The 23916-nt window shown below is 39.0% G+C and overlaps 1 protein-coding gene across 19 annotated transcripts in view; it reads left to right on the top strand.

Moving 5' to 3' along the window:
• The window catches only part of kcnma1a (potassium large conductance calcium-activated channel, subfamily M, alpha member 1a), a 131708-nt gene extending 117370 nt beyond the window's left edge, over nt 1-14338 (top strand). For 6 of the 19 annotated variants that reach the window (XM_067519176.1, XM_067519166.1, XM_067519215.1 and 3 more), the window contains 6 exons: nt 2213-2343; nt 4458-4652; nt 5123-5241; nt 6402-6626; nt 7753-7781; nt 9739-14336. In XM_067519176.1, coding sequence (XP_067375277.1) covers nt 2213-2343; nt 4458-4652; nt 5123-5241; nt 6402-6626; nt 7753-7781; nt 9739-9890 — 851 coding nt within the window. In that variant the 3' untranslated portion in view covers nt 9891-14336. Of the gene's footprint in view, nt 1-541; nt 626-2212; nt 2344-4457; nt 4653-5122; nt 5242-6401; nt 6627-7752; nt 7782-9738 lie in introns of all 19 variants that reach the window. The other 13 variants (XM_067519158.1, XM_067519151.1, XM_067519189.1 and 10 more) reach the window with 10 other exon arrangements.
• Nucleotides 14339-23916: the final 9578 nt, after the last annotated feature.

Here is a 23916-nt window from a genome sequence, read left to right as displayed (position 1 = left end):
GCAGCTGGTCTCCTCACTTCTCAGAAGTTTACATACCGTTGTTAAAAGAAGAGGGGATGCTACACGATGGTCAACATCACCCTGTTCAAACTTTTTTGACATGTGTTGCTGCCATCAAACTCAAAATGAACTTTTATTTTCCATGAAATGGTAAAACGTCTCGGTTTCAACATCTGATATTTTGTTTATCTTCTATTGTAAATAAAATATGAGTTGATGAGATTTGCAAATCATTGCATTCTGTTTTTTTATTTACGTTTACACATCCTCCCAACTTTTTTGGAATTGGTGTTTTATATAATTGTTGTTTTAGAGGTGGTACAGCAACCATGACAGCTCTGGCTTGTTTCCACAGTGCCGTTTAATCCAGGGTACTTTATGTGCAGATACTGGACAAAAAGAGAAAAACCTATGAATGTTTCAGAGTAATTCCAGCGCTGACAGGAGTCTGAGACAGTGGAATGCCTTTATTGCAGTCCTTGAAACTGTTTCAATAATGACACCATTTCTCCCCCTCTTTACACCGTCTCATCACCATTAGCTAAACCTGACAAACTTCTGCCATTGGTTTCACTCAGTCAGGAAAATAAAAGTGGAACCAACATACAAATGATAACAGAGCTGGGTAAGCTGCGCTTTTGTCCTCTGCTGCCGTTCGTTCCCTCACTCCGCCGCTCTGCTCCTCATCAGCTTGTCTTGATTTATCTGGCTGCAGTCAAGGCCCTCGCTGCTCCCATGGCTTCACTTTGAACACATTTTTATTCTTCGTTCTGGTTGAAATTGACTGTCTTGTTTTTGCCCCTTTTTAATGATTTTTTCTTTTTGGGGTATTTTTTTTTTCCTCCAGTTGCATTTGCAGAGCATCGCTAGACCTTTGATCATGCTCAGTCTGTCCTTGTGGCTGTTTTCATAGCAACACTCCCCCTGCCCCTCACCACCACTCCCCTCCTCCTCCAAAAACACATACACACATCCACCCCCCAGTTCAGGCCCAGGCCTGTTTGCATCAGCCCCTTGTCTCTTTGACTGACATTTCTGTTCCACAGCACACAGGAAGCTTGGGAGAAAATCAGATTTCAAAAACAAAAAACTCAAGATCAAACCATCTTTTAAGCTGTTTATTTATTTTTTAAATTTATTTTCCAGTTTCTTTTTTCTCCTCCAGACCATATCTCTGAAGCTCAGATATTGGAGCAGTCAAACCAAAAACATGTGTGATGCTCATTTTTTTAAGTAATGTTTATTCACAGACTCTTCAATGTCCTCTGCTGCTTGAAATACAATATAAAGAAAAACACCCGCACGGTAGCGAGCATTTGGTGTTTTTCTTTATTGTACCAACGATGCCACACACAAGAGGTGAAACATATGCTTATTTTTTATTTTTATTTACACTGTATAATTTGGAACTTGATTTATTGTTAGGCATTAAATTTTATATTTATGGCTATCTTTAATTTTCTTAGGTTACAGGTAAATATTTGAGGTGTATTTCTCTGAAGTGATGATGTGACAAACACATCACATCACAAAAAACATGGCATGACTTTTTAAGTTTATTGTTTGCTCATGGGACATAGAAGCTAATGTTGAAATCACTTTTTGCCATAATTAGTGGCTACATCAAGTAAGACCTACTCTGTGTGGTCTTTTTCTGAAAAAAAAAACAAAAAACATTGCAATTCAGAATTCAGAACTCAGAATTGGCTCAGAATGTTTATATTATATATATGTTTATTGTATATATTATACAGAACATACTGTGTGTACTTATGTATTGCGGCCATTTAAAAAAAATAGACTTGCTATGGAAATTCTAATGCAGTATAACTGATTCAAAGTTAAATGTATTCACTTAAATACATTTTCTTAGAGTTGTAGTTTGTCTAAATGTATGATATGTATGCACCCTGCATGCCAGGTATTGTGGATGTAATAATGTAAATAAATTAAAATGCTCAAAAAGTCAAACAATTACATAGCACGTGTAAAAAAGACAAATTAAATGAATTTATTTACATCTAAACAAACCTCGGATAAATTCGAAATTAGCTAAATACATTTCTCTAAGGTTACCATCATATATTAAGATCTTTTCCAATGTAAAAAGAACATGTACAAACTCTCAGGTGTGTTGGTGTATGTGCGTATGTTTGCCTTGTACTTCTGCACAATCCCAGTCTCTAACTCAGCTGTGTTTCCCCCTTCTCAGTCAACGACTCAAATGTTCAGTTCTTGGACCAAGATGATGATGACGACCCAGACACAGAGCTGTACCTCACTCAGCCCTTTGCCTGCGGCACCGCCTTCGCTGTCAGTGTACTCGACTCCCTGATGAGCGCGGTGAGTTCTCAAAAACACACTGTACATGCGCTCGCTCTGTTGGAGAGGTTTTCAAAATTTCAACATTGCTTTTCAAAATTTCCATATTTTACTACACGTTTCTCTGTTGTTGTTTGCCAGAAGATTGCTAAGTTAACATTAATTGCAGATTAGATGCTTCAATATAAAGAATGATTAGCAGTAGATCTAAAAGAGAAAGTAGAAAGAAGTTTCACACAAAGCTCATGAGGGTGTTTGGTAACAATTGCATGCTGTTGCACTGGTAGAAGCTGCAGGATAAGGGATGGAGAGAGTGAGTCAGGCTCAAAAAAAAAATCGACGTACAAAAACTTTAGAAGGTAGTAGCCCCAGAACGTTTTAGAAGATAATTATTCCTTTGCTTTCTTGGTGGTCCTGCCTATAGTATTGGATAAATATTTCTGTTACAGTCTTATAGTTAAATACCTTTCCAAATACTCAACTTTATGATAACAAAAGAGAAGACATTTTCAGGCTTTTCAGTAGATAATCTCTGAGCATCACAGACTTTGCAGCTGTTATACATCAACAATACTCCCCCAGTAGAGAAAAATGGGAGTTTAGCAGTAAGTTTCATTGGATTTACAGCTGTGGCATTTGAAGCAGGCAGGTGTTGATAAATTAAATGCTACATTGATCACACAGGCTTGCCAGCTTCACTCACCTCAAAACGGAAATTGCTGGCATCGCTCCTCACCTTACATATTATGAATTTAACTTTCAAGAGCCTTATTATATTCTTTTTTTTATCAAACTAAGTGTTGAAGGTTAGTGTAATGGACGTGACATAAGCTTGGCTGTAATGGGCCAAAGAAACACTCATCTGCTGACAATGTCATTGCTGCACTGGAGATAAGATAAAGGAAGTGTTAAAAAAAAAACCCTCTTCTACACCTCATTTTCCATCCCCCCTTTTCATGACCCACTGTGTTTTTCCCTTTTGTGCTGTGATGGCTTAATTTCAGCAGCCCTCTTGGTGAGAGAGGGGTTAGAGGGGCATGCAGAGTCGAGCTGAGCAGGGAGTAGAGCAGGCGTCAGCTGTAGTCTGGCACTGGTCAGAGGTGAAGCCAGCTAATGGACAGTGCTCATCCATCATGAGACTCTGTAGGCCTGTCAGGGGCCCAGGGAGAGGAGCTGCCACTCTGGCCTGGTTGCCGAGTGACATCAGCTGTCTTCAGAAGCAGAAAAAGCGGGTCCTGATTGCCCTGAAGGACAAGGAAACCTGACACGCGCAGAGTGCAGTCAAATTGTTGTTAAAAGTAAAAGTGGACATCATATAGTGTGTAGAGCAGTATCCACAGAGCCGTGCTGTGTTCACTGGGATGATCCTGCATATATCATGACTATCAAAATGTTACTCATGTCTCCCTCAACTCCCAAGCCCCTTTAAATTAATAAGACATTTCTCATATAAGTTAAAAAGTAAAGAGGTATTTTATTGATTTAAAGTTTTTTTAACATCTACATGAGATCTCTGCCTCCTCCCTAAAACAATAAAACTGCATTTTTAAATATATTTCATTTGTCATGCATCCAGCTTTACAAAAGAAATGGATCGTCTTTTGCACAATAAATCTTCCTTTTACCTGGATAACTCACTCTCTCTCTCTCTCTCTCTCTCTCTCTCTCTCTCTCTCTCTCTCTCACACACACACACACAAACACACACACACACACACACACACACACACACACACACATCAAAAAAGTGACATTTTCTTAAATTTAAAGTAGAAAGCCATCAAAGTTGTTTTGTATCCACACTGACAGGGACATTGATTCTGCAAAGACACATCGCTGAATTGTTAAATTTTAAAAGTAATTCAGCAATATTCTGCAGTAGACAATCTAAATCCAATCGCCTGCATTTCATTGGAGTGGAATACAGAAATCTCTATAAAACCAAAACTATCTGCATTGCAAGATATCAGTGCTGCTAACAGAAATTTCATGAACCAAGCCTTCAGTTCTCATTTTAAATTCTCATGACCTGTCTATTTAAATAAATAAATAATATACACACACAGACACACACACACGGACGCTGTTATATCTCTGACAACTGCTTACAGATATCCCCTCTGTTATCTCCCCAGACATACTTCAATGATAATATCCTCACACTGATTCGGACGCTGGTCACAGGGGGAGCCACACCAGAGCTGGAGGGTCTGTTGGCTGAAGAGAATGCTCTCAGAGGAGGCTACAGCACACCACAGACACTAGCCAACAGAGACAGGTGTCGTGTCGCCCAGCTAGCCCTCTACGACGGGCCATTTGCAGACTTGGGGGTAAGTGGATTTTTAAGCGGAGATGACACGTTTTGGCACCACCCAGCAGCACACATCTGGCCACCTCCACTCCTTTCGGCCCTTAATTCAATGTGAAGAACAGCGATCACGCAAAGCAGCCCTTAGTGGGTAGAGAGAGAATTGTGTTTGAAAAGAAAAATAAACACCATCAAGTAAATTCCAAGTTTTATTGTTTCCAATTTTGTTTTCACAGGTTTTTTTTGGTAACAGAAAACTTCCAATCCTGAGTTATTTAGTTTTCTTGGATGAATTATGGTGTCATTTGAATAAAATACTGATTGTTAAAGTCCGAAATTGCTAACAGTTGGTATTTATTTACAGGCAAAGCACCCACAGCAATGCATAACACTGAATTTACAATTTAACGTACAAAAATTTACTGCCACTGAACCAAATCATCAGGGTGACATAACGCACGCTGATAGTGTCTTTGATCTGTTTTTCATCAGGATGGCGGCTGCTACGGGGATTTATTCTGTAAAGCCTTGAAGACATACAACATGCTGTGTTTTGGTATCTACAGACTAAGAGATGCCCACCTTGGTACACCGAGCCAGTGTACAAAACGGTACAACATCTGCCTTCACTCAGGGTCAACATGAATATTTTGAAATAATAAAACAAATGGAGTTAAAGTCTATTTTATTATTACTACTGTTATACTATTTTACAAATGTCATAAAAGAGCACGTAAGAAACACTTTCAAAAACATTTAAAAGTTAATTTAAATAATAAATAAATATGTAATGTATTAAATAAAAAATAACAGATAATATAGGACTAAAACTATAAATAGAACTGAATTTAACTATAAAGTTCTGTTTACTTTTTATATTTATGGAAATTAGCCCAAGTCGAGATTTGGCTAAAGGCAGTACAGTAAGATGCAAATCGTCCTTTGATATTATATGTATATTATATATATATGTATTTAACAAGATTTGATTACTTCTTTGTAATCAATGTATTTGTCTTTATCCAAACCCATTCCTTAAATACTGTAGGATGTCTGCCTTTTGTTACTTATGTTAACTGAGTGAGTTTCCTAAGTAGGCTTCAGTGTTGCATAAAGATTGACCCCTTTCCATGTAACTCACCTGTATCATCACTGGTGCAGGCAATTGGTTCCAAAGTCACAGATTTAATTAAATGGAGATTACCTGAGTGCAGTGACGTAGTATAAATACACGTGTTTGGAAGATCCAGTTACTGATGAATCTGCCCAAAATCGACACCACAAAGACAAAAGAACAATGTAGACAACTCTATGAAGTTTACTGAAAAAAACTGGAAGTCACTGGATGGGTACAAAAACATTTTGTAATTATGAAATATCTCCTGTACTACAGTTATTTTAGCTTTAAGAAATTATCGGAATGTACATAAATCTGGCCAGAGCAGGCTACAAGGGGACTAGTGGGGAAGGACCCCAAGACATAAAAATAAACCGACCATGATTCAATGTTGTAAAAAAAAAAAGTTTTCTACTGTATATGCAGTATTTTTCATATATTGTCTATTGTAGTCAAGTTCTCTCATTTGTAGTTCTTAAGCCAATTTATTTTAATTAATTTTTTTTCAAATTTCTTTGCAAAGTGTGTTCATAAGTTTACTAATGATGAAATTACTAGTTAAGTAAATAAAATCACAATTTTAATATGTAATATTTTTATACATCCTATTTGATTTCACTTATATTTATTGTGTGATACTTGTTTTCTGGCCAGCTACGTGATCACAAACCCACCGTACGAGTTTGAACTGGTGCCTACAGACCTGATCTTCTGCCTCATGCAGTTTGACCACAATGCAGGCCAGTCCCGGACAAGCTTGTCCCATTCTTCCCACTCCTCCCATTCCTCTAGCAAAAAGAGCTCCTCCGCCCACTCCATCCCGCACTCCAGCCGGCAGAACCGCAGCAGTAAGACCCGGGAGTCGCGCGATAAACAAAAGTATGTGTACGCACACATCCTGTTGAGTTTTAGCCTGCATGCCTAGCGTTTTATACCAGGCCTGTTTTTATACTTGTGTGTGTTTGTGTGCAGATTGTGGTGACACACGCACTGATAAAGACTGTATTTTGTGTGTTTGTGGTTTGTTTGTGTGGTTCGTGCTTTGTGTCCACGCCCAGTGCTTTGTGCGTTTCCTTCATAATCATTTGCATGTGGTCTTCACTTCACATGACAGCAATCACTACACTGTATGGAAAGCTGGCCTCATTTATTATACTCAAAGACTGTTCAAACTCTTTTCTTACCAATTAAGTATGTGGCACTGTAAACACTGAAACCACTTGTTTGGACGGCACAGCCATTGCGGTTGGAAAACATGCATACGGAGCTACAACCAAATGAAAGCACATCATACAACACCACACACATTCAGTTTGTTGTTTGGTCTACCTGTTGTATCCGTCTGAATATGTAGTCAGTTCATGTCTCACTCTTAGTACTTGTGTAGTAAGTACCGTAAGAGTTGTTTGGTGGATATTTGTCCACATGATCAGTACGTCTTGATCATGGATGTATTGTGCTATGAATAACTTACTGTAGCTGATATAGTAAGACATTGAAATTGTATAAGTACATTACTACTACGCTGTTACTCATACAGTAAGATCATCCATCATTAGCAGTGTTGATATTTCCTTTTTCATGGTACATCTGTACTGCTTTATTGCATGTCCATGTTGCTAGCACTTTTTAGCAGGCTTTTATTTCATGTTCTGTTTATTCTGTAGTTCTATGATTATTTCAATTTTGGTAAATATATTATATAATATCTAAAATATATACCAATATATGAAAAGATATATGATTCCATTTCCATTTAGGGGAATAGAGTGGCTGAATTTTAAAATTGTGACATATTTTTAAAAGCATGCAGATTTGTTACAAGGACTTTTAAATGGTATATGATCCCTAATACATCTTAAAATTAAGATGTATGATACAGACTGAAGGTTCAATACTGCAGTAATATATGTTAGCATTAGTTGGACTGGTAGTTATTTGTCAGATGTGTATTGACTGTAAATACTACTAACTTACAGTAGATTACTTACTTCTCTTTCTGAAGTGCAACAAGGATGAATAGAATGGGCCAAGGTACGCAAGTTAACGATTCTGCATGACTTAGCAACCTTTACCTGGGGTTCTGATTATAACTATGTCCTCTGGGGATATTGTTATGATGAGGGGAGTTTGTTTGATTTACTCTGTTCTTCAGATATTAAGAAAACCATGCCTCAGTTTAAGTTTTGCTTTCACCTGGAAAGCAAAATGTCTGCTGCTGCTCCTGCCTCCTTCCTGCCATGATTAGGACCATTTTTACATCGCATGAGGTTGAGATTAAACCCTTTTTCTTTTTGCCTTTACTTCAGTTATTTAGTTAAGGAGTTTTTTTCCTCCAGACAAATCCCTTTTCATATTGTTTCTTTCCATCATGCATCATGCCTTTTCATTATTTATTTGAACCTGAGATGTATTGCATTGTGTGAGAGGTCTGTGTGTTTGCACATCTTCCCTTCTATTGACTGCTATCAGATGACTTTAGCAGACTTCTAGATGTTGTTTATGCTGCCATTGGGTACAGTAGGTAATCATTTCACCAAAATCACACAGTAACAATGTGATGTTTAATTGTACAGAGCTACTGTAGATCATAGCTCACATGTAGGTCAGGCTGATTCAAATCCCCCTGATGCAGCCAAATTGCTTACTTCTTCACAGAACTTTTAGGAAGTATGTCCAGCCCTGTGCCATCGGTCACACCAGGAAAGTGGGAGGTGTGACTAATTTAAAGTCTAAATTGAAGAGGGATATGAGTCTGTAAGTTTCCTTCTTGTAACCCTATGCACCTGATATGGTGGTTTGAGGCGACATCACTAAGTTCACCGTATCAACAGCAGACTCTGGAGAGAGATGGCAGACATCTTGCTTCACCTCAGGCACAATTCTACACATCAAATGCCTGTGCTGCAACACACGGCCCTGCAGCCTTAAGCTTGCTGACACACGCACACACACAAGCCCACACAAATCAATCACACATGCAAGCCTGCATGTACACATGAACACACATTCAAGGCATGCACACGCACGCACGCACACACACGCTCGCTCTATATAGCAAACTTAAAATTTGATATTACAACTTCACCCAAAAGGAAATGACATTTTGAATGGCACTGCAGACGCTTGTGAAGTGCTGCAAGAGAGTTTACAAACTTCTGACAGGTGGCACACACCATTCGCTTTCCACAAAAACAGGTCTCTCACATCCTACTTAAACATGAAGATATCCTCTCCAAATTGATATATTCAAATCTTTCAAATCAAATCTGTCAACATGGGAGTCAAGCTCAATATGTAATGTGACTGTTTAGGTTAAACAGCAGTGTAATGTGTAATTCATAAGTTTAAAAAGTGAGCTCACCCAAATTAGCAGTCATTATAATTTTTCTTGAACAGATTTGTAGGTATTTATTTTGGGGAGTGAATGGAATTTCATCTGTGGTGCTCACAGCATTAAAATAGATGTTAAGGTATGTTTAGCCATGTGGACAAATTATACATTGTGTGCCAAAGAGAAATGTTTGCTCAAGTTCAAACTTGTGCAGCAGATGTGTTTGTTCCCCAAATTGTACTGCAAACTAACAACTACAATCAACTAGCATCTTTGGATTGCGTCTACTTGCATCTTTGGATTGACTTTGCAGAACGATGAAAAACACCACAGTATATCTGGTCACGCTGTTTGTTTAGATGTAATTCTAACTGCTGTGCAGACCACAAACTAAATGCCATTCGTCATTGTATTGGGGTGCATTTTAAAACACAAATGAATAGTTCAAAACCTGTGATTAAAATTTTGTGGCTAGATAGCAGGAAAAATAATGTTATTTGTGTGAAGCCGTCCGGTTACACTAGAATGTAAAATATAAATGGCGTGCAAAACTATCACTTAAACTGAGGCAGTATGGTTGTAAATAATCCTATGTTGCATACTTTTGCAAACTAACTCTGCCTTTTCCCTCTTCCTCTCTCACTCTGTCCTCTTCAGAAAAGAAATGGTTTACAGATGAACCAGAAAATGCCTACCCACGGAACATTCAGATCAAGCCCATGAGCACTCACATGGCCAACCAAGTCAACCAATACAAATCCACCAGTAGTCTGATTCCACCAATCAGAGAAGTCGAAGATGAATGCTGAACACCAAGTTTTCTTGGTGACTCATCAGACATCTGCACTCTTTCAAAAGAGTTGGGAAGAAATCGCCAGTGGAGGAGAGATGATGAGGATGAAAACAGGGGTGTTGAAGACTGACACATTTCCCTTCACTCATTCTTGTAATCAAGGGTTGGACAAGAACCCAAACTGGAATGGACCTCTTATGTGTATACCTTTAATGTTACTTCCATGCTCTTGGACACTGTTTTATTTATTAATGTATCCATAGATATGTACATAGTGACAATCAAATAAGGATTGTACAGCCCTTCCCCCTAGCACTTTTTGGAATTATTTTAAGAGTTGACAAAACAGTACTTCCTGTAATTCTTTGCAATAGTTCACCTCTTCATGTGGCCAGATTCCGTGGCTAAGGTATATGGTTACTGGAGGATGAGGGTTGCGGCGATAAAGTGATCATATCATCTCCCAAAGATCCGCAGAGATGTGTCACTTCAAAACAGCTGGGTTCATCATCTCCATATCTCCTGTTCGCTTCTGTTCTATTTGCACTAAAACTGAACTAGTTTCTTTTGACAGAACAACCGTCAGATGCCCCCGCCCCCAACCCCAGTACAATATCACTGAGGAAGTGGAGGGGATGAGTGAAAGAAGGAAGGGTTGCTTGGCTTCGGAGGCATACTAATTCTGTTCTTAAGTTGTTATACATCGTCTCATAGGTTTGCTACTCCACTATTGACTCTTCATGTTGAGTGAGAGCATTCCAGTCATGCAGCAGAAAACCAACTCGCAAAGCAGCAGTTTAAAAACTTAGAGAATGGTGCAGTGCTGGAGTTCGCTGGCTGAAAGAGAATCCTGTACCTACATGTCTCCTGCTGATACGTCAGATCAAAAAGCCTGTGACTCTTTTTTCAAGCTCGTACAGCATGATATGTGCCTGAGCCCCCTTTATTACAGAAACAGTGCGGTCGATCAACCTGAATACATAAGAAGGATGAAAAAACGCCTGCCCTGTCCTTCATGTGTTTCAGAAGCATTTATGTACACTTTGTGTGTGCGCATTGCAGCCAATCACAGTCCTCATGTTGCACTGATTGGTGCCGTTATCCCCCCAGTGGCTTGTATGTGATTGTGAACTTTTGAAGGAACAACATGTGGGACCTTAACTCTGAAAATGAAGCTAATGGTTTAAAAAAAAAAAAAAAAAAAAAAGATACACATTTAAAAGGTTTGGATCTACTAACAGAGATATCCAGTTGCATTAAGAAAACTAAACCAAATCCCAACTAAGATTGAGCAAAACTAACACGAACAGCAGCTGCATGCCCATGGTCAAAGCTTCACTGTGACATTTGCGGCAGAATTGGGATCAGAAAGAAGAGTGGTGTATTTTCTGAATGTTTTGTCTGTTACAAAAAGTTAATGTCTGAGGAAAGAAATGCCACATATTGCGTAAAAGTGGGCATCAATGGGTCCTCCTTTGATCGGAGCAACTGCCTGGCACCGGGTTGGCACAGAGGCAGTAAAGAGCTTGGATGTTCTCTGTTGCCAATCCAGATGTCACACGCCTCAAAAGTCTCAGGACTTAAGCTGCTGTGTTGGGTCCTCTAACATGGGGAAATGCTCAAGCATAGTTGGGTGAAAATGCAACAATGCCACAGACTGCTAATAGGGACACTGAAGAGGAACCTGTGTTCTTTATGCTAGTCTGTGTGCAGCATGCCAGTGTATTTTGCACATGTTTAGATAATGATCCAAATCCAGCTGTGATAATGACGGACAATTGAGGTGGTAGCCTTGTACTCATAATACGTAAACGTCATACAAATATGTAGTTGGATTTATACATTTAAACATAATTATTTTGTATCCATACACACATCAATTTGTACTTATTTTTCTAGACTTATGAAAAGTTCTATACTAGTATACTACGCTACTATACTAGTAGATAAAAATAAACTCTATGAATATCTTTAAGTACAACCACAATTCAAAGAATTTTGCATTATAGTATAGCACCATTTTCATCGTATTAAAGCAAAACGTTTTTTTTACCCTTTTCCCCTGTTTAACACGTGACATTGATCTGGAGCTGATAAAGCTTTGACTAGCTAGCATTGTGAAACCAACTTCAGCCTGGCAGCTCAGCTTTGTTGGGTGTTTGTAGAAATGAATGAAAGCCCCTTTTGGTTGCATAGATGATCTGTGTCTACTAAATAATGTCTCAGCTACTAAGCCTCCCTTGCTACAGACATGAAGGCGGACAGACAGGTGTGAAGGAATTATAGTGTTGGGTCGTAAATGTTGAATTGAGCAGATCAGAGTGGTGGAAATGATAATGAGAGGATCACAGTCACTCTCTCTCTGTGCAGGTCATAACTGAATGACCTTCATAAGATGTATTTGACCTAAATTAGGTCCCTCGTGTGGAAGGACAGTGGTTACACTGCAGCACGTTGTGCTCGTGTTTTCCACAAAATATGGTTTCAAATATGACAGGAAGGCCCTGTTTGTTCGTTGCAGTGATTCTGCTTTAAAGTCTGTACAAGATAAATTCTTTTTAAAAGTTTCAAATGGAAAGGAAAATAATATTGTGCTAAATATGTTTGTGTAACTTCAACTCCACATTATATAGAGATTTCTTTCTCAAACAAAATGATCTGAGATTCAATGTCCGTCTATTGGGTGTGGTACATCTATACTGAAGCCTCATACACATTGTCCTGGAGTGAACTTATGAAATGTGATTACACCGTTGTCACACTTTGTAGCAAATAGAATTCTTTTCAGAAAATATGTGAGTAAAATGTATGTAATAATTGGGTTGTTAATGGCATACTTGCTAGCCTGATCAATAAGGAACTAATAATATTTGATAATGACAATGACTGATATATAGAATCGACAAACTGATTGTTATGTTGGAAAAAAAAAGACTAATAGGAATCTTAAAAATGAAAGTGAAAACTCTTCAAGTACTGTATGTAAGTCTGACAGAATTTGATCTGGTTTATCAGCCATCACAAAGATGGAAGGTAGTACCAATTCAGCAAAGGCTATGAAAAGAGTCATCATCCTTAATGTTCCTGTGTTTTTACTTTATGGTGTTACAGGGTTTACATTCCATTTTCTCAGCCTGTCATTATCTGTCACAACTGCTTATTTGTTTACAGGGTTTCCTTTTTTTTTTTTTTGAGTTACTTAAACATAGGACTGCTCAGAACTAAAATGGCACATGCTGCAAACTGGCATTAACATAAACTCACAAAGTAATGCACCATTAGTTTTCATCACACTTAATTACTGTGCTTTTTCTACCTAAACCCTCGATGTGCAGCTCATTGAGACTGGCATTTTTCACCATACCGGACTGAGATGTGTCTCCTCCCTACACCTTTTCATTTGTCTCTGTTAGATGTTTTGGGTCTTTGCATTGTACACCTCTAAACTTTTAGAGTGTTTTTGAAGTGCCATGAGGAGTTTAGTTAAGCAAGCATCCTTCAGTCATTCAGGGAAGGGAGCGGAGTCCAACTGTTTTCCACTGTGAGAACGGTGTCTTGTACTGACATGGAGAACATCCAAGCCATCTAAGCCTCCGTGTCAGTATAGTGCCAGGCAGTGCAGGAGGTCAAGAGGAGGACCCATACTAAGTCCCACTATAACGACAAGTGGCATTCAGGAGGCCTGAAGGACTACGGGGGTTTATCAGCCCCCATGTAGTATATGGATGACTGAAAGATGCATGTAGAGGCTCATGCCTGTAACATCAGATGTGTTGTTTGTCCACTGAACAAATCAAAGACTACGATGCATTATTTTGTTAATCTATTTTTTGCTTTAAAGGATGGATACAATAACTCAATTGCTGGGAATTGTAATAGATATAATAGAATATAAAATACTTATGGGAATGGGAGGTGGGTCACAAGTCTTAATACTTTAAAATTGCTAAATGCAATTTTCATGTTTGTTTTTTTTTAAGAAACATTGCAATTTGTTAATTTTTTGGCTGCCTCTCAGTTCAGCAAAAATTCAGGACATTGCTCTTGTGTATCACAGATAGGATTTGTCAGCACATCCTCATTGCATCAAAGAGAAATTTGACATAGCAGTCTAATTAGTTTGGATGTGCTCTAGGTGTAACAGATAAATGGATTATTTGATGGTGCTGAGTTGATCTACCTGACTCTGTCAAATATAATCTACTGAAAAATATACTGTCTTGTACAAAAAGTTTGTACATAGATTGTACATGGTTTCTTTTTGTATTTTCTCAAATTAAAATGGATGTATTTGTGTTCTAAACCTTGAAGATCTTTTTTTCTTGTACTCCCTTTAATAACCTTACCTTCACTGTACTGACATTAAGAACAAATTCGAGGGGGTCCTTTACTTGTGCTTTTATGCTACCATTTAAGAAAGGAATACTATACATATATTAATGGATGCTTTAAGGCACGTTCTAAATTGTACAGACACTAAAACGAACAATAAGTTACCTTTACTCGGAGTGGGGGGGGGGGGGGGGGGGTGGATATCTGTCAGTCTGCAACCTGGATTCATTTGTCTGTGCTGTTCCATTGTTCCCCAAAACTATTAAAAACACATCAGCCAGACCCATTGGTGAAATATGAGCATTTTTTTTTAATTCTCCACTGCACATTTTGGAATGAAGAAACATGTCACTCAGTGGCGTGATAAGCCTGCTTGATGTGTTTTTAATCATTTGGAGGTATATGGCACAGATGACTAACACACATAATATAGCTTTTGAAAAGTAAATCCAATATATTTTTACTTAAAACTTCATTATGAGTCTACATGTATTCTAAAAATGCAAACCCATTTTAAAGTTAGGTTGACAGAAGACTGACAGCAAATAAGCAAATGAACGGGACTGAAGGAAACAGCAGATATATGGTGTTGATGTTACAAAGTAGCAAATTGACTGTGAATAAGCACTTGTAATTTATTTCTTTTTTGCATGCTGTGCCGGTTGTACATTAGAACAGATACGAGGCACCACACTAGCATCACTACAATAATAACTTTTTACAGGACCTGACGTATCAGTCATTGACTGTTGTAGCTGACCTGCAAAAAATAGCACAGTCAAACTGGGTTTTATTTTGTGCCTGCTGATTTTTACCCCTTCTCCTCTATCTATGAAATCCAGTGTCCGGTACCTTGTTGTGCATTGAACTAAACTCCCTCAAAGCTCAGGGGTTAGTTTGCTGGTTCTGTGCAGTTTATCGAGTGTTTTGGCTGCATTAAAACCCTTCTGTCACTTCAGTTTAAGGTGCAGCAACTTTGTTAGTAAAGTGCTGATGTTAACCACCGGTGTTCGGCTCATTACTGAAAAATTGTAAAATATTAGTTGTTGCTCCTTGCTTTGTTAAAAATTATGGTATAAAAAGATTTAGATTCAATAGTGAAGCAACATTTCATCCACCAAATATGCAGCCACAAGCTTCTTTAGTTCTTTGTTGCTTTTTGTAGCTGGTGACGGCATTTAAAATTACATTTTCTAACCAATTAGCCACTAAAGACCTACTTTGAAGGCAGTAACCTGAATATTATTACTCTAATTGTATTTGTACCCTTTAGACTATTGGTTAATGGAAAAAGTAATATTATTTCAGTAACGCCAACACTGTTCACCACTAATTTCTTGTTTTCCTCCTTCACAATAAAATCATTAATTTTCTAAACACCATGTTGGCCCCTATTGTGAAGCAGCCATAAGGAGTGTAATCTTTTATCACATGCTTTGCCTTTAAGTTGCCTCAAGAGGAAATCTCAGAGCCGTGGTCATTTTTTTCTCGTCCTCTGTATAAAATGTTCAAGTTGGTATGGGGAGATAGAGGGAGATGGGGGTGTGAAGTTTTATTGTGAGACCAGCCACAGGGTGTTTCTCCTGAGAGAAATGCATTGGAGGTGAAACCGCATTGAAGACAGAATTTGGATTTAAGTAAAGCTGTCATGGGTTGTGGACTTGTTAAAAATCACTGACATATTCGGCTTTGTATGAGCAATGACTTGACAATCAGACTAAACGCTAGGCGAAGAAACCGGGAGACGTGCAATATGATAAGTTAATTTTTGACCAGCATTACTTCAAACCAGTGAATTGGGCAGAAATATCTTAATTCAAATTCTAAATGTCCAAATTTGACACAAAATTGTGCCTTTCACAAGTGAGGAGCTGACGTAAAAAATGTTTGCAGGGCAATTAAAGGATCTATAAATGTCTTGTTAACAGTCTGTGCATTTTGCATGTCACCACTCTACAGTGTGTATACAACACACAAGTAGTGCAAAACGCCATGGACCTGTAGTGCCTGACCTTGACTATCACTAGGAGAAACCTTAGATGAATGTTTATTGTATTTTACCAATCTCCCTCCAGCAGAGAGCAGAGAGGTCCGTGACCCCAAGGTCCATGCTGCATTGCCACACCGCTTACCTATTGAGCCTGGTATTAGTCTTGATTTACGTTTACTGACATGCTATTAGCTGCTCCATCACTTCTGTCAATCAAAGAGGATTCACAGTGATGGGTGGGAATAGCATTCGAATCACATTCTGTCCATACTGGCTCGTCTATCTCTACCAAGGCGGTGACAGTAGATGAGCGAAGGACATCATAACAGGTATCTCGCTGTGCTGTCATGTCAGCGTTGCTAAAGTTTGTGCATCACATCAGTATGTGTAGCATTTTTTAATGTGGATTGGGTTTGTAGATACAGTTATTCTAGGGGCAGACGATATATTGAGAAAGTAATCCCCTTTTTCCATGTTGGAGCTTTAACATGTCTAATCCTGAATGCTGATAACCATGCCCACAAATAGGGACAAAGCTAAAGGTTTTTTTAACCTTTAAGTAATGCAGCAATTTTCCAACAGAAAATAATCAACGTCTAGATACACTGCACTAAACACTGAGTCGCCCGTGTCAAGGGTACTGAGATATCTCACGAGAATCCTTCAATCATGAGCAGCACCAATTCGGAGGTGTTATGATGAGGCAGGCTGACTTCTCAGACAACCACCCACTTCTTTCTCATAGCTAGAAATCAGTGGACATCTCGTGAGTCTCTGGGCCATGCCCGCTCCTCCTCCCTGCTCCTCAGCTGAAGTGTGCAATTTCACACTCCAACGTCAAACAGCCGGTCAGAAGGAGAATGTATGACCCACCCTGGCATTTGTCCTCATTTCTCTCTCAAATGTGCAAACACTATTACCCTTGGGTTATCTTAAGTGGTGTGGTGAAGACTTGCAGCCTCTCGTTGCCAGACACACCATCAAAACACGACAAGCGGCAGGGACAGAGATGGGGTAAGAGACACACCAAGGCAGAGGGGGAAAGCGATGGAAATGGAGCAGATGTTTGTGTGGCTGTTGATTTGTGGCCTGATAAGGGTGCTACACAGGCAGCTAGAATTGATGGCTTGTTAGTGAGGACGGGCCCCTCTGTGAGATGTTTTCAAAATGATTGATTTACAATAAAGTGGCTCGGGGTGTGTGCATGCAGGCAGAACTGATGCAGATCGATCCCACTGAAATTGATTGATCAGCCATTTAGCTTGGCAGTGTGTTTACCGAACGAAACTAAGCAGGACTCTCCACTAGGCATCTCTCCCTCCATAAAGCAAAGGAGAATGCCACCTCTGGGCCTGTCTCATTGCTCTGGCAGTGGCAGCAAAAACAAGCCCTATCAGAATATGAACCATAAAAACGTAATCATACAGTGAGAAATACTGGCATAAATGTTTACGATTGTGTACTTTATTCTGCTATCAATGTGTCCTTCTGTGACTTGGAGATACTATGCCTTTAAAAATAATGACTTACCTGCACTATGCAAGAGGAAGAATATTGTTTGCCTTATCGAAGTGTCACAATGAGAGTTTAGGAGGGAGGCGTAGAAATAACTAATAACAGTGGATTTCAGTAAACAAGCAACTCGTTCACAGTCGCACTTAAAGCTGACACACCAGCAACCTTTACTTTGTTTAGTATTAAGATGACTATCATACATAATGTAGAAAAGCCCTCAAGTGTTAAAGTGCCTCATCTATGGACAATGTCTTTAGCAATTTTTCCAAACAGTGGATACAAGGATCTCCATTGACATTTTATAAGGCGTTGTACAGACGGGTAAAAGCATAAGGACATTGTTTGCCGTGTGACCTCTCTGACTTTTCCTCACTACCAAAACAAACCTCTCCACTATGCCGCTGAGGACTTAGATCACCTGTCCTCAGACGCATCATTCTGTTATTTGGATAATTGCCAACAGGAGCAAGCTTTTCCATCTCAGGATGGCATGCAGTAGCCCCATCATGTTCCTTATTAACAATTTTACACACTTGGTCGCAGCAAGAGGGTGTCAGGATGCCAATAATATTTACCGTCTGCTGTGCAGGCTATTTAGGGGAGGCTGAGTGTTGCTGATTGCCCTGACAGAAGCTGACAGCACCCTGAACCTGAGATCCCTGCAAATCGACTGAGCTGAGTGTCTCTTTCTTAAGGCAGCCGGGCGAACCTATGGCCATACATCAGGGGATCAGCAGCATTTAAGTGTTAGTGTCTAAACACAAAAAAAGGTAATTTTTCTCTTCATATTTTAACATTCACTGACTGATAGAGGATCAAAATTCATACAGGAAATAGTATCTTAATCTATAATGTTAAGCCTGACATGAGATCCATGAGTAGAATCTTTTAAAACTGGTGATTTGATTCCAAGAGGGCTCATCACAATCAGATTTAAAGTATACCATTTTTTGCATCCCCATAGAGCTATTGAGATGTCATTATGGGGCATTTTATAAATCAATCAGGTAAAGTGTATAAAAATATTTTTTTAAAAGAGCTGGGAAGGCAGATGAATGAAACAGCTGTGTTGGGACTATTGAGCCTATTCAGTCAAGCCATCCAGCATGTAGTGACTTCAATAATACTGATGTGAAAGATGTTGACACCAATTATAGCTTCTTTTTTTGACCCCTGCATGAACACACACATACGCACCTTGCTACACTGAATCACCTTAAACATATCGTCAATTTGTGTGGCCGCAAAAGAGAGTGTGTGTTTGTGTGTGTGACAGAGACAGATAGGAAAATAGAGAGATTCAAAGACTAAGCCCCATCCTAATTCAGCTGTGATAATAGTTTCCATGACGATGAGGCATGCTCAGCACATCGGTTGTGGCCCAAATAAACAGTGATCCTTTACGAAAACAAGAAGGTCATTACAGCAGCTTGTCAAATCAATGCCTATTGTGTCCAAGTTGATTAAGACATCTCCCCTCAGCTCTGGCACTCTGTCAATAGCAGCAGGCGCACAATGCAGTGGTGGGTGGGGGAATGGGGGTGTGTGTGGCAGAGGATATGTGAGTGTGTGTTGGAGGGTGGAGTAGTCCTGCTCTTTCTCTCAGCACACACACACACACACACACCTACACAAACACACGCACAGTACTCAGATGATTGGAGTGAAATACCCATCAGTCAGGGAGCCGAGGTGGACTAATGATTCCCTGTGCTGCCTATTAGAACTACATGAGAACTCAATCCTGCTCAGGGAAAGAGAAATGAAGAAGAGAGGGAGGTGAGATGGGAGGGGGCAAGGATGGGTGAATAAAGAGAGAGAGGAAGGAAAGAAAAAGTGACCTTGTAGCAGCATCATTTGAGGCTGAATTAAATTGGCAAGAGCAGCTAATCTTTACCTGGGGGCGATTAACAGAATTAAAGGAGAACAACAAAGGGACAGAGGTTGGCTTTTCTCTTTTTTCCTGCCTGCCACTGCCATTCGTAATTTGTGTTTAATGTTCTCTCCTCTAAAAAGTTGATGAATCTTCCTCCCTGAACACGCACACAGTAGCAGTCAGCTCAATTTGTAGATGGCTGTGGTTTATCATGAAATCAAGAATATGTTCTCATATCAAGCAACTGAGCTGATATATTGGAAATCATCACATATTATAAAAAATACATGGACACGTTTTGTTTTGTTTTTTTTCATTATTGGGTCAAAACCGAAAAACTCATGTAGAATAACATCTTCAAAAGTAAAAAAGTGTAAAACTTTTTTTCCCCTTTGTAAAATAATGGGATGCTATTAGTAGGAAGTGAATTACAAGTTTGGCCTCTGCACTCAGTCTCATAGCCTCTCTCTTCTCACAGGCCAATCAATATGTTTGGAAAGACAGACAAGGTTAGGCCTATCAGCCTGTCTGAGAAAGGGAAAAAAAACAACTTGCTAATACTCAAATGCGAAGGTTCAGGGCTAAACTTTACCCACACATAGAAGACAAGAAGAATAACAACCAATAAACCTTTAGCTCAGGGACATTCAAACCAACTCTAGTGAATAGATCAATATTTTGTGCTATTGGCATTAAATCACCATATTCATATTTCAAATGCTGAATGATTTGGATAGTTTGTTGTGAGAACAACTCTGCTTCAACTGTAGTGATACTTAACTTCCAGAAGAGAAATTACTGTCTAGATAAAAACTCGATTAACTTTTTTACCCAAACAGAGACTCTGCAGTGCCCCCCACCCTCAAATGTCTTTTTTATCATCTTACTAAATGGCTTAATCTCTTCAGAGAAAATTAAAGATGAAACAACCGAAAGCTGTAGAAATAAATCGATCCATTAAATTATTACATTTAGCAAAGAACACTCCAGTGGGACCTGTGTTTTTTTAAAGCACACTGTGGCAGGATCTAAAACGATTTAAGGAGAGATGACGAAAACACATCAGTCTGGGATGGGTTACAAAACTAAATTATGAACACGTGTGCTGAGGACGTCATCCTCAGTGTTCATGGCTTTGTTGTCACAAAGACACGGGGCAAAAATCCATGAGAGGCAAGACAAAATCACAACTCAGAAGAACATAAAATCTATTACTTTTCTTTTTGTTGTTTCTTTGAACACACATTGATGACACTCCGAACTTTTGGGACAGTGTTATTAGACGTTGAGTCAAAAGCAGAAAAGTTGGAGGACAAGTGTCCAGTTACATCTGGCCTTCCATAATAATTGTGGTGGTGGTGGTGTGATGTTGTGGGAATGCTTTGCTTCACATCCTGGACAGCTTGCCATAACTGAGGGAAATATGAAGTAATCTCTCTACCAGGAAATTTGGATGGATGTCTGGTCATTGGTCTTAAGCTCAAGAGCATCAGTGTTTTCTGCAAGACAATGGCCCAACACATAAAGGCAAGTTTGCCTGTAATCGCTGCAAAGGAACAAAATAAAGGTTTTGAAATGGTCTCAAGTTTGGACTTGAACCCCAGTTACTAGCAGTAGCAGGTCTTTACAAAGGTGGGTCATGTTTAGAACCCCTTTAATGTGGTTGAATTAGAGCACAAGAGGTGTATTCTCATCGATTGTCAGTGCTTTATGGTTAGTGCTCATCCACAAACATCAAAATGCTAACACGCTAAACAAAAATGGTGAAGTAAATAATATACAGCAGGTAGTAAATTGGCTGCTACTTATGTCTGACTGATTTTATTCTTAATGTATTTGACAAATGTATCATTTTACAACCAAAACTGTGTGTTTGACCTTTATAGTTGATTTAAACAATGTAATTAGAATTCTGTTAAACATAGTAAATGTATTATTTTATTTATGAAACTGGCAGCATTTTAAAAAATTCGCCCAGTGATAATTGCAGGCTTTTCATCAGTTAACACGTTGCAATTTGCCAAGTTCCTATAGTACAAAAGACAAATGAAATTGAATGAGCTTCATTTAAAGTGAATCTGAGGAGAGAGGAAAACTGAATCTAATAAAGAATGCGCTATGACTGACCATGAAAGTTACTTTCACAAAAGAAAGATGGTCTGTAATAAATAGCTGCTAACCTTCAAGAGCATTCATGATTCAAGGAATCGTGTGTGATAAGCCATAACTCAGAGAGTTGGGCTGGCTTTCTCTGTGTTTCTAAAGATGGCCTCAGAGCAGATCTCCCTCACTTTTTCCTCATCGTGGATCACAGACATTAGCTTCTGCTTGTCACTGTCTCGAGCCAAGTCACACCATTTGAGAGTCCACTCTCCAAAAGACCACAGAGATACGATCAGAGCACTGCAGGAAACACAACTGGATCTGACACACTACACAAACACACCCCTCCCTCAGATTACACAGTCCTCTTTTCCATTTCGATGTGGGGAATGTGTAACCGCCTAGTTTCTCATGTTGATCCAGTATGAGAGTCATTTGTACTGTAGGAACCAGCTAAACAAAGAGTGTTATCAAAGGTGGACATCACTTAGCTCAATGTACAATACAACGTTCAACTACTCTCTTTTGCCTCAATGGAGTCTTGTGGAACACCACGGGAAAAAAAAATCATCGGGTCTCTCCTGAGGGGCTTTTCTGGTTCTTGTTCATGGCCAGTTGTCAGATAAACACAAACACACAAGCACAATGAACCTCTCCACCCTCAGGAGGCGGTAGAGAAAAGAAGTAAATGCCAATATTTCCAGGAATTTCCTTTGAAATGTTTGATTGTTCAAGTCAAGCATGTAAAATCAATGGCTGATGCTTTGTGTCAGGTTAAGTAGAGCTGTAGGGCCTTGGGGTGCAAACATAAAAATGCAAACATTACATGCCCTCTGCCATAGTGTTCTGTGTAATTACTGTACGTTCTCTGCCAAGTGAATGTGGCTGTTGATTTAACGATGTAGCTGAAGCTGAAGTATGCGTTTTAAAATTCATCTGTTAAAATGCAGCCATTGGGAAGTTTTGCATTTCTTTTATGCAAATGTGCTATTGTTAAAAGAAAAATTAGAGAAAACAACTGTAAATAAGGAACAAAGAGGGAAAATTTCCCCCAAAACCTGCATCAAACAATTTTTCACAAGAGAACAAACAAAAAATAAAAACATGTTGCACTGTTGTCATACAATATTTAGCAGTGACACTGACAATAATTAATATTCATGAGCCTGCGACTTTGCAAACCCCTCAGGATGGTTAAATTAATTATGCTAACAGGGTCATTTAACTGCTTTATTCAAAGCAAGCAATTCTCGTGCAATAAATGACACAATAATTACGCACACAATCTAACAAGAGGACAGTGACAAGTGGAGGAGTGACACACTCATCTCCATAAAGTACAAAGAAGACATTTACACACATGCGCTCGCACACGCACACACACCAAACAAAAACTGAAGTAAAATGCGAGATGAAAGAACAACAGAAACCGTTTCACATCCACTGCAGCTTTTCTCTCTGTGAGTAGTAAATATGATTTGTTACTGTGTATTATTATTTAGCATCATTCATCTTCTCTGTCAGTGCACACAGAGGGGTAATAGAAATGCCAGCAAGGTGGCTGATTTACTTAGTAAAATTTTCATCTCAAGGTTTGCAAGGCATGATTGGAGTCTGTAAGAGTAACAGGAAATCATGCATTATGTAGGCGAATTTGACACGACCTTGAGACTTCTCAGCACAGACCATATATTACCATCAGAACGACCTTCCGGATGATACATCTGATGTGTTTAAGGCTGTTTTACAATGCATTAGGAGGGCTTTACATGTGCTGAGCTCACTTTATTTGCTCATACATTTCACAAGAAGAGTTTAGTGTCAGGCTGATGGGGACCATTCACTGTGACTGAGTCACTTGTCGAGACAAATGAGCCAGAGAAAACAGGCCTAGACGGTGGATAATAAGCATTTCAAAGCAAATTCCCACAATACTCTTTTTATTTCCCTTCAATATACAGCACATTTACTATTCAGTGAACCCTTGTTGATTCCAGCTCATCACATATTCTCACCTGGCGCGATTGATTGACCTGCATCTTGAAAACCGCATGGATATAATTTTTCCCACCAAGTGATGGTGCTTTAGGATCAATATTCTCACTGTTGGTTAAGCTTTTGCAACCTTTAGAATATCAACTCCAATCGATCTCTCTCACATAATTGCAATTTCAAATAATGTTTTTTTTTTCCTTTTGTACAGGCCAATGACATTTGAAATGGTTC

Source organism: Channa argus, chromosome 1 (assembly GCF_033026475.1).
Source record: "Channa argus isolate prfri chromosome 1, Channa argus male v1.0, whole genome shotgun sequence".
NCBI classification, from domain to species: Eukaryota; Metazoa; Chordata; class Actinopteri; order Anabantiformes; family Channidae; genus Channa; species Channa argus.
Note: the sequence above shows the minus strand (reverse complement) of the source record. Positions and strands in the feature narration are given on the sequence as shown.